General features: G+C 37.9%; 1 protein-coding gene across 1 annotated transcript; it reads right to left on the bottom strand.

The window, feature by feature from the left end:
• Nucleotides 1-8,606: 8,606 nt before the first annotated feature.
• OR4N5 (olfactory receptor family 4 subfamily N member 5) lies at nt 8,607-9,536 on the bottom strand. The gene has a single exon (NM_001389756.1). The coding sequence runs from the start codon at nt 9,534-9,536 to the stop codon at nt 8,607-8,609; it is 930 nt and encodes a 309-aa protein (NP_001376685.1).
• Nucleotides 9,537-11,885: the final 2,349 nt, after the last annotated feature.

The raw sequence follows: 11,885 nt of genomic DNA, 5'->3' as shown, positions 1-11,885 counted from the left end.
ACAGTATACTAATGCATATATATGGAATTTAGAAAGATGGTAACAATAACCTGGTGTACGAGACAGCAAAAGAGACACTGATGTATAGAACAGTCTTATGGACTCTGTGGGAGAGGGAGAGGGTGGGAAGATTTGGGAGAGTGACATTGAAACATGTAGAATATCATGTAAGAAACGAGTTGCCAGTCCAGGTTCGATGCGCGATACTGGATGCTTGGGGCTGGTGCACTGGGACGACCCAGAGGGATGGTGTGGGGAGGGAGGAAGGAGGAGGGTTCAGGATGGGGAACACATGTATGCCTGTGGCGGATTCATTTTGATATTTGGCAAAACTAATACAATTATGTAAAGTTTAAAAATAAAATAAAATTAAAAAATAAAATTAAATTAAAACAAGTTCTAGTCATTTTGATATCACAATATTAAACTTATAAAATGTAGAAAAAATTAAGAGAATTACAAAATTGAGTATTCTAGGAAATTCATACATCCCTTTAAATATTTACTATCATGACACAGCAAAATTTTGTCATATTTGTTGTTTCAACACATTTTTGGTAACATATTTTTGTTAAATCTAATTTTGCACTTGAGTGCTACACTTAATATTGGGTTTTCCCCTAACATGATTGATCTTACTGCTACTGTTTTTGTTTTACATATATAGCTGGTAAATGGTATCATTGCTGACATCTCATTTCTAATAGTTTTTCTACTACTTTTTCTTCTTTGTATTAGGTTAATGATAAAATGATCTCCACACAGTAATATTTTTTCTATTACTTATCTTGTTAACTAAAATTTTCTAGCAATAGTGAGTAACAGTGACAATAACTGCTATAGGCAAAACTTGTTAGCTTCCCAACCATGACTTTCTTTTTTCTTGATAATGACACCTCATTTTCTTGGGATTAGATGCCTATGTACCTCCATGAAGCCTCAAACTCTATAAAAAGCTGCATCTCAGTAACCAAGGTCAATCCCAACTCGACTATTCTCCTCACTAGTGTCTAGTTTAGCCATGATCGTAGAACATGTAGCAGAGACTGCTATTACCTGCTGTGTGGCCTTCTCCTGTTCTTCATTTGTAATGGATACCTGAATTCATTTACAGACATTGTACAGCCTCCCTTGTAATTAGAATTGGTAAATGGCATGAAATAAAGCAATATTATCATGTGACTACTTGGTTGAAATTCCCTATAAGGGCTGACTCACCAAAAAGTTATGCTCTTTGCCTCTTGCTAACCCTATATAATCCAAGTCTATGCCCTGACCAGTAATGCTGAAGAAGCTGGAGTTGAACGGTTCTATGAAGATTTACAAGACCTTCTAGAATTAACACCCCACAAAGATATCCATTTCATTATAGGGGACTGGAATGCAAAAGTAGGAAGTCAAGAAACACCTGGAGTAACAAGCAAATTTGCCCTTGGAGTACAGAGTGAAGCAGGGCAAAGGCTATTAGAGTTTTGCCAAGAGAACACAGTAGTCATAGCAAACACCCTCTTCCAACAACACAAGGGAAGAATCTACACATGGACATTGCCAGATGGCCAACACCAAAATCAGACTGATTATATTTTTTTCAGCCAAAGATGGAGAAGCTCTATAGAGTCAGCAAAAACAAGACCAGAAGCTTTAGATCTGTGGCTCAGATCATGAACTCCTTATTGCCAAATTCAGACTTAAATTGAAGAAAGTGGGGGAAACCACTAGACCATTCAGGTATGACCTAAATCAAATCCCTTATGATTATACAGTAAAATTGAGAAATAGATTTAAGGGACTAGATATAATAGACAGAGTGCCAGATGAACTATGGATGGAGGTTCGTGACATTGAACAGGAGACAGAGATCAAGACCATCCCCAAGAAAAAGAAATACAAAAAGGCAAAATGGCTGTATGAGGAGGCCTTACAAATAGCTGTGAAAAGAAGAGAAGCGAAAAGCAAAGGAGAAAAGAAAAGATATAAGCATCCGAATGCAGAGTTCCAAAGAACAGCAAAGAGAGATAAGAAAGCCTTCCTTAGCAATCAATGCAAATAAATACAGGAAAACAATAGAATGGGAAAGACTAGAGATTTCTTCAAGAAAATTAGAGATACCAAGGGATCATATCATGCAAAGATAGGCTCGATAAAAGACAGAAATGGTATGGACCTAACAGAAGCAGAAGACATTAAGAAGAGGTGACAAGAATACACAGAAAAGCTGGAAAAAGATATCTTCATGACCCAGATAATCACGATGGTGTGATCACTCACCTAGAGCCAGACATCCTGGAATGTGAAGTCAAGTGGGCCTTAGGAAGCACTATGAACAAAGCTAGTGGAGGTGATGGAATTCCAGTTGAGCTATTTCAAATCCTGAAAGATGATGCTGTGAAAGTTCTGCACTCAGTATGCCAGCAAATTTGGAAAACGCAGCAGTGGCCACAAGACTGGAAAAAGTCAGTTTTCATTAAACCTAAAGAAAGGCAATGCCAAAGAATGTTCAAACTATCGCACAATTGCAGTCATCTCACACGCTAGTAAAGTAATGCTCAAAATTCTCCATGCCAGGCTTCAGCAATACTTGAACCGTGAACTTCCAGATGTTCAAGCTGGTTTTAGAAAAGGCAGAGGAACCAGAGATCAAATTGCCAACATCCGCTGGATCATAGAAAAAGCAAGAGAGTTCCAGAAAAACATCTAGTCTGCTTTATTGACTATGCCAAAGCCTTTGACTGTGTGGATCACAATAAACTGTGGAAAATACTGAAAGGGATGGGAATACCAGACCACTTGATCTGCCTCTTGAGAAACCTGTGTGCAGGTCAGAAAGCAACAGGTAGAACTGGACATGGAACAACAGACTGGTTCCAAATAGGAAAAGGAGTATGTCAAGGCTGTATATTGTCACCCTGCTCATTTAACTTATATGCAGAGTACATCATGAGATACCCTGGGCTGGAAGAAGCACAAGCTGGAATCAAGATTGTGGGGAGAAATATCAATAACCTCAGATATGCAGATGACACCACCTTTATGGTAGAAAGTGAGGAAGATCTAAAGAGCCTCTTGATGAAAGCGAAAGAGGAGAGTGAAAGAAGTTGGCTTAAAATTCAACATTCAGAAAACTAAGATCTTGGCATCCAGTCCCATAATTTCATGGCAAATAGATGAGGAAACAGTGGAAACAGTGGCTGACTTTATTTTTCTGGGCTCCAAAATCACTGCAGATGGTGATTGTAGCCATGAAATTAAAAGACGCTTACTCCTTGGAAGGAAAGTTATGACCAACGTAGACAGCATATTAAAAAGCAGACACATTACTTTGTCAACAAAGGTTCATCTAGTCAAGGCTATGGTTTTTCCAGTGGTCATGTATGGATGTGAGAGTTGGACTGTGAAGAAAGCTGAACGCCAAAGAATTGATGCTTTTGAACTGTGGTGTTGGAGACAACTCTTGAGAGTCCCGTGGACAGCAAGGAGATCCAACCAGTCCATCCTAAATGTGATCAGTCCTGGGTGTTCATTGGAAGGACTGATGTTGAAGCTGAAACTCCAATACTTTGCCCACCTGATGCGAAGAGCTGACTCATTTGAAAAGACCCTGATGCTGGGAAAGATTGAGGGCAGGAGGAAAAGAGGCGACAGAGGATGAGATGGTTGGATGGCATCACTGATTGAATGGACATGAGCTTGGGTAAACTCCGGGAGTTGGTGATGGACACGGAGGCCTGGCATGCTGAGGTTCATGGGGTTGCAAAGAGTCGGACATGACTGAGCAACTGAACTGAACTGAACCCTATGTTTTCTCAGGTCTAATTTGGAAAAGTGTTTGTTTTAATGCTAACATGAAACACTGTAAATATTTATAGTTAAATAATGTTAATAAATATTTTAAACAGAATTAATTTGATTACTCAAGTGGCACAATGACTGGGATGATAAGAACCTTTGACCATCATTACTCTTGAGGACACATGAAATGTTCAATGTAAGAAGAGTTTTATTATGATATGTTAAGCTTAGTTTTCAGCAAAAGAGATTCAAGAGTCGACCAATAAGCAGATTATATACTGACCTTATCATTTACTGCATAACAGAGAAGGTACTGTGCTGGCTGGTAGAACATTAGAATAATCATTTGCTATCCCATTTTTTTTTTTTTTTTGTTATCATATTTGAACCATCCATTTTTATATTGCATCCCGCTGTTTTGGGATAGCATTCTCTAATATACACTCTTAACCAGTTATTATTATAAGTCATTTTGTCCTAAGTTCCCCTATAGGAAGAATCTGTAGAATTTGTATATTTTCCCCCCACAACTTTAGACTCTGTAGTTCTGGAAGCTCTGGGACATGCTTTCACCAGAAGATGCATTAAGATTTCTCTTAACTTCAACTTATTGCTGCTACTCAGTAACTACATTTTCCTTTCCCAAAGACTCAAAGGCAAGGAAAGGTGCCACAGCCTTATAAAGAGTAATTTACCTTGGTCATCAAGAGAAGCAGTAGTACTACAGTATAAATGGTTGAGTCATGGAGGATATTAAAAAAGTCCAAATTGAAACATGGGATTGAACTATTCTATTTGTGAAATGAAAATGCATTGAATGGTATTAATGACAGAGATGACATTGCAGAAAAAAGATTAGTGCGCTTAAAATTACCAATAGGACTAAAACATGGAGAGAATAGAAGATAATTTTTATTATATGTCTCTTTAAAAAGTAAATAATTTTGCAAAGCAAAAGTAATAATAATGTGTTATTGAATGTATTAGCTCAGTAAGAAAATAATAGACATTGAATATACAACACAAATATAAAAGCTGCGAGGAGGTAAATGGAAGTATACTGCTGTAACTTTCTTATATGGCACACAGAAATACATAATTTCAAAATTTTACAATGAAAATATGTACAGTATATATTTATAACCCTAAATAACCACTAAAAACCACAGGAAAAAGATAAGTAAGTCAACATTATTAACATGAATAAATATAAATTAATAATAGAAAATACTTAAATATTTCCCCCAAAACAGAAAGGACAAAATCAGAAAAAATGGGTGAAACAAATATAAAATAGAATGTTTTGTCAGTTTTAACCAAATTGTACCTATAATCATGATATATGTAAATGGCTTCAGTTCAGTTCAGTTCAGTCCAGTCACTCAGTCGTGTCTGACTCTTTGCGACCCCATGAATTGCAGCACGCCAGGCCTCCCTGTCCACACCAACTCCCAGAGTTCACCTGAACTCATGTCCATCGAGTCGGTGATGCCATCCAGCCATCTCATTCTCTATTGCCCAACTCTCCTCCTGCCCCCAATCCCTCCCAGCATCAGAGTCTTTTCCAATGAGTCAACTCTTCGCAGTAGGTGGCGGCCAAAGTCCTGGAGTTTCAGCTTTAGCATTTTTCTTTCCAAAGAACACCCAGTGTATATGTACCACAGCTTTCTTATCCATTCATCTGCTGATGGACATCTAAGTTGCTTCCATGTCCTGGCTATTATAAACAGTGCTGCGATGAACATTGGGGTACACATGTCTCTTTCCATTCTGGTTTCCTGAGTGTGTATGCCCAGCAGTGGGATTGCTGGATCATAAGGCAGTTCTATGTCCAGTTTTTTAAGGAATCTCCATACTGTTTTCCATAGTGGCTGTACTAGTTTGCATTCCCACCAACAGTGTAAGAGAGTTCCCTTTTCTCCACACCCTCTCCAGCATTTATTGCTTGTAGACTTTTGGATCACAGCCATTCTGACTGGCGTGAAATGGTACCTCATTGTGGTTTTGATTTGCATTTCTCTGATAATGAGTGATGTTGAGCATCTTTTCATGTGTTTGTTAGCCCTCTGTATGTCTTCTTTGGAGAAATGTCTATTTAGTTCTTTGGCCCATTTTTTGATTGGGTCCTTTATTTTTCTGGAGTTGAGCTGTAGGAGTTTCCTGTATATTTTTGAGATTAGTTGTTTGTCAGTTGCTTCATTTGCTATTATTTTCTCCCATTCTGAATGGATAAGAAAGCTGTAGTACATATACACAATGGAGTATTACTCAGCCATTAAAAAGAATACATTTGAATCAGTTCTAATGAGGTGGATGAAACTGGAACCTATTATACAGAGTGAAGCAAGCCAGAAAGAAAAACACCAATACAGTATACTAATGCATATATATGGAATTTAGAAAGATGGTAACAATAACCCTGTGTATGAGACAGCAAAAGAGACACTGATGTATAGATCAGTCTTATGGACTCTGTGGGATAGGGAGAGGGTGGGGAGATTTGGGAGAATGGCATTGAAACATGTATAATATCATGTATGAAACGAGTCCCCAGTCCAGGTTCGATGCACAATACTGGATGCTTGGGGCTGGTGCACTGGGACGATCCAGAGGGAGGGTATGGGGAGGGAGGAGGGAGGAAGGTTCAGGATGGGGAACACAGGTATCCCTGTGGCAGATTCATTTCGATATTTGGCAAGACTAATACAATTATGTAAAGTTTAAAAATAAAATAAAATTAAAAAAAAAAAAAACCACCCAGGATTGATCTCCTTTAGGATGGACTGGTTGGATCTCCTTGCAGTCCAAGGGACTCTCAAGAGTCTTCTCCAACACCACAGTTCAAAAGCATCAATTCTTCGGCGCTCTGCTTTCTTCACAGTCCAACAAATGGCTTAATAACCAAATTAAACACAGAGATTGTCATATTGGATAAAATATATGTTATAGACAAGAAGACATCATTAAAATAAAGGTACATAGATTAAAAGTAAAAGGACGGAAAAAGAAAAGTATACTAATATGTTATTGTTTAATTAAAATGTGATGTGCTGGTTTACTCCTGCCGCTATAAAAACTACCACAAACTTAGTGCCTTAAAATAGCCATAATTTATTATCTTACAATTTTTAGGTCAGAAGTCTGATGCAGTTGTGTTGGCAGAGTTGCATTTCTTTCTGTAAGCTATAGGAGAGAATTCATTTCCTTGTATGTGTGTGTGTGGTAGTAACTCAGTCTGACTCTTTGCAACCCCAGGGACAGTAGCCCTCCAGGCCCCAGGCTCCTCTGTCCATGGAAGTCTCAGGGATCGAACGCATTTTCCCACATTGCAGGAAGATTCTTTACCATCTGAGCTGCCAGGGAAGCCCTCATTTCTTTTGCCTTTTTCAATTAAACCAAAAGAAAGCAGAAAAAATAGAGTAATACAAAACATCTGGCAGGAAAACAAATTTTAATCTAACCATATCAATATTAATATCATTAAATATAAGTGATCTTTCATTTTTCATTATTGTCCTGCATTTATACATGTCATATATATAAGTCCCATGAGATAGCTACTATTTTTTATAAAGTCAGTTTTTAGTGTGTACTTATTTTTACATGTATCAACATAGTTGATAATCTGCTTCTATATCCCCCAGCTTTATAATTGCTATGAGGACAGTAACTTGTTTTATATAGCAATTGGTTGGCAATGTTTTGGGATTATCACTGAGTACCATACCAAAATATACCTTTACAGCATTTTCCATGATTTTGTAAGCACCTAATGCCTTATATTACCTTATTTAAAAAATAACCAGAAAAGTTTAGTTATCTGTAACCAAATAGTGACTGATATACCAAATATCTATCATTATTGCGTTAAGTGAAAAGATTTTTTCGTGAACTCAAATTCCTTTCTAAGATTTAAAAAATAACCATTATGAATAACCACAAAACTTTCTAAAACTTTGAAATATGAAGTTAAACTCTTTCATGACCATTTTCCATAGGATATAACAGCTTTCTTTACTTCACTCCACCAAATTAGGAATAAATAACTACATCTTTAAGTGTCCATTAAAATTATGTAACAGCATAATACTTTGTACTTAATGATATTTTACTATGCAAAACCCTTTATAGAATCTTGAGAATCCTGCTTTAAATCAAATAGGAAACATTAGTCACTCTTTTACTTAATATTTTTTTTGGCCTCTCTTTGCAATTTGAATAGATTGAGCATCTTTTTATCACTTAAAATATGTGATTTTCTTATACCAATCTCTCTAGCTTCAATTTCTGCCACTTTCACACTAACTATGCTACAGCTAGTCTATTTTTCTTTATGATTTTCAAATGTATCAAGCTTATAAGATCTTTGTGTCCTTGTATTAGTCCTCCTCTCTGACTAGAATATTCAGTCCCCATGGTTATTGCATGGTTGTTTCTTTTAAATCATCTGGATATCAGCTAAATACCACTCAATATCTTGCTTAACAACCAAAAATAAAGTAACTACCATCTCTCAGTCAAACTCTAACATGACATTATTTTTAATTAGCTTCAGAGTATTATCTCTTTCAGACATTGTGTCTTTTTTTCAGTTTAATAGTATAACCTGTCTTTATCCACTCAAATATAGTGCCAGCAGGTCTGGAATCTTACCTGTCCCATTCATCTACTTAGAATAATGCCTGAAACCTGAAAGTGTTTAATAAATACATTATGTGCTAAATGATTGATTGATTCATTGCGTTAATGAATAAATAACTTACTTAATTCCAAATGAATTTACTCCCCTCCTTGGTTTTCCAGTCTTTCCATTGCATTCAGCAAACCATGTGATGACTCAACAACTTCCTCATGGAAGCTTTTATTTCCTGATTGCGAAGGGTATAAATCACAGGGTTCATCAAAGGAAAGATTACGGTGTGAAAGAGAGAAACCACTTTGTCAGCTGGGAAGGCTCTGAAGGGGCGGGTGTAGATGAAGATGGCAGGTCCAAACATGAGAAACACGATGATAATGTGTGTGGTGCATGTGGACAGAGCCTTGCTCTTCCCTGCAGAGGAGTGCCCCTTTACACGGCAGAGGATGACTGCATAGGAGGCCAGAAGGCCCAGAAAGCACAGCAGGGTGAGCAGGCCACTGTTGGAGACCATCAGGAGCTCCACCACAAAGGTGTCAGCGCAGGCCAGCTTGATGACCTGTGGCACGTCGCAGAAGAAGTTGTCCAGTCGGTTTGGACCACAGAAGGGCAAGTGGATAATAAGAGCCACTTGAACAATGGAATGAGTAAATCCCCCAAGCCACAGAGCCAACAGCAAGGCATAGCAGGCTCTAGGGTTCATGACAGTCGAATAGTGCAAAGGACGACAGATGGCAATGTAGCGGTCAAAGGCCATCACGACAAGAAGGAACATCTCCCCTGCCCCAAGGAAGTGCAAGAAGAAGAGCTGAGTGATGCAGCCTTTGTAGGAGATCACCTTCTTCTCAGAGAGGAAGTCCACCAGCATCCTGGGAGCCACAATGAAGGAGTAGGATGCATCCAGGAAGGCCAGGTTGCCCAGGAAGAAGTAGAGGGGGGCCGTGAGACTGGGGTCTGACCTGATGGTGAGGATGATGAGGAAATTTCCAGGGAGGATGATGAGGTAGAAAATTAAGACTAGTGTGAAGACCAGGAGCTGAACATCTTGAGACTGGGTCAGACCAAGTAGGATGAATTCTGTCACCTCAGTGCTGTTCTCCCTAGCCATCATTTCTCAGTCTGTGGAATAACAAAGAGCAGAATACCATCTGTTATAACCACCTTTTCATCTATCCCCTGGCTCTTCTCCAAGTAAAAATAATATTTTCCACATCCAGCACTTTGCCAGCTGAATGCAATTTACGCATCATAGCTCTCCTGTGTTTTCAGTTAAACTTTCTACCTTTCATTTTCTTGATTTTCCAAGACACTGATCTTATGGCCACACTTGCATTCCTATTTAAGCATTGTGTTCCTAAGCTATTTTGCTTGAAATATCCTAGAAAATTCCTGATTAAAGCAAAACTAGTCATTATGAAGGTTGTCAGGTTGCTGTTGCTTTTGTTGTTGTCAGTGGTGCACTGTCTCCAAGGCTTAGTTAGATTAGTTGCTGAGTTTTGGTCCCCTTCTTCATCTCCACAGAGCAAAGATATTCTGCAGATGCTTCTTCCCTCCAGTTCCTATAGAATTCCCAGTTCCTGATTTGCAGCTATGTGCCTTGTTTCAGAATTTGTGCCTTATTAGTTCCATCACAGTGTTTTGCTTTGGTGCCCGTGTGCAACCTTACTCCATTTAGTCACCTGGATCTCAGCAAGTACACTGCATTACATCTAACTTAGAAGTATTCCCCTAGTTGGGGCGTCCCAGGTGACTCAGTGGTAACAAATTCACCTGCCAATGCAGGAAATACTGGAGATGCAAGTTTGACCCCTGGATCAGAAAGATCCCCTGGAGGAGGTAGTTCAACCCTCTCCAGCATTCTTGCCTGGATAACTCCATGGACAGAGGAGCTACAATCCACGGGGTCACAAAGAGTCAGACATGACTGAGCAACTAAGCACACATTCCCCTACTTACACCTCTGACTGGTCCCCCATCCTGCATGTGCTCCACACCCTGTCCTTAAATCCTAATTAATACTAGTCCAGTCTTACTTGCTCACAATATATATCCACAGTCTACTTTTCCCTCAGATCTCAGGATGATAGCCAAATACTATTCCCACAAATATTTTCTTGTAATGTAAAGCTTATTAGAATATATAAAATATTGTGACTATCTCAACTAATAAAATCAAAGCTAGATCTGGAAATGACCATATAGAACATGTAGTCTAATATATCATTTAACAGATGAGAAAAAAAAAAAGAGCAATTTCAGTTAAGATTCTTAAATTTGCAATGACTTTTCTTTTTTACTCTAATTAAATAGGGGAGAAAAGGTATGTGTTCCTCAGTTTAAACAGATTGTATGTGTGTATTCAGTTGTGTCTGATTCTTTGCAACCCCATGGACTGTAGCCCACCAGGCTCCTCTGTCCATGGGACTTTCCAGGTGATAAAGTTACTAATTAGTGCCCCATCAACTTGCATTTGGGCACTTAAATAATTACTATTTGCTTATGTAAATACTTTGTCCTTGTGGGCTACAATCTGATCTAAAGAAGAATTCTGTTCATGACATCCAGAATTGAGGTTTAGACTACTATATAGATAGTGGTCTCCAAAATGGAATATGCTCATCTCAGTGGATAAACAAGATAATCCATTAGGATGCATAAAAACTGTGGAACTTCTCCATACATTATTATAAATCATGCTTTGAATTTTTAAAAGTATTTGTGATTGCTTTCTAAGTGTTACATTACTATAATCGTAGAAACATTCTATAAATAAATATTCATATATGTGATATTTGTGTATATTTGTTGAATGATGTAAAAGAAGAAAGGTTGTTGACTATAACAAAATATTATAATGTGACATATAGCAATATTTCCCTTGATTTTTAATTACACACAATGTTGACTTTCAAAAATGCTATGCATACAGTGGAATGCAATTTAGCAATAAAAAGGAATGGAGTACTGATATATGTTACAACATGGATATAACTCAAAACCATTATGCTATATAAAAGGAGCTAGTCACAAAGGACCACATATTGTATAATTCAATTTATACAAAATGTCAAGACAAGGCAAATCTGTAGATATAGAAAGTAGAAGAGTGATTGCCAAGGAATAGGAGTGGGATTGGAGTGGCTGTTAATGAGTATGAGATTTCTTGGGAAGTGACGAAAATGTTCTAAAATTATATCATGTTGATGCTTGCATAGCTCATTAAATACACTTAGCACTGAATAATATGGTCTAAATGGTAAATTTTATGATATTTTTTGTATCTCAATAAATATTATTTGCACTGTGCTCAATCACTCTAGTTGTATCTGACTTTTTGTGACCCTGTGGACTATAGCCTGCCAGGCTCCCCTGTCCATGGGATTTTCCCAGCAAGAATATTGGAGTGGGTTGCCATTTCCTTCTTCAAATTTCTTTAACTACTATTTAATGTGGTAGAGAA

This window comes from Bos taurus, chromosome 10 (assembly GCF_002263795.3).
Source record: "Bos taurus isolate L1 Dominette 01449 registration number 42190680 breed Hereford chromosome 10, ARS-UCD2.0, whole genome shotgun sequence".
NCBI lineage: Eukaryota > Metazoa > Chordata > Mammalia > Artiodactyla > Bovidae > Bos > Bos taurus.
Note: the sequence above shows the minus strand (reverse complement) of the source record. Positions and strands in the feature narration are given on the sequence as shown.

Coding starts and splice junctions, on each gene's coding strand:
- OR4N5 (NM_001389756.1), bottom strand. CDS start 9,536: ATGATGGCTAGGGAGAACAGCACTGAGGTGACAGAATTCATCCTACTT.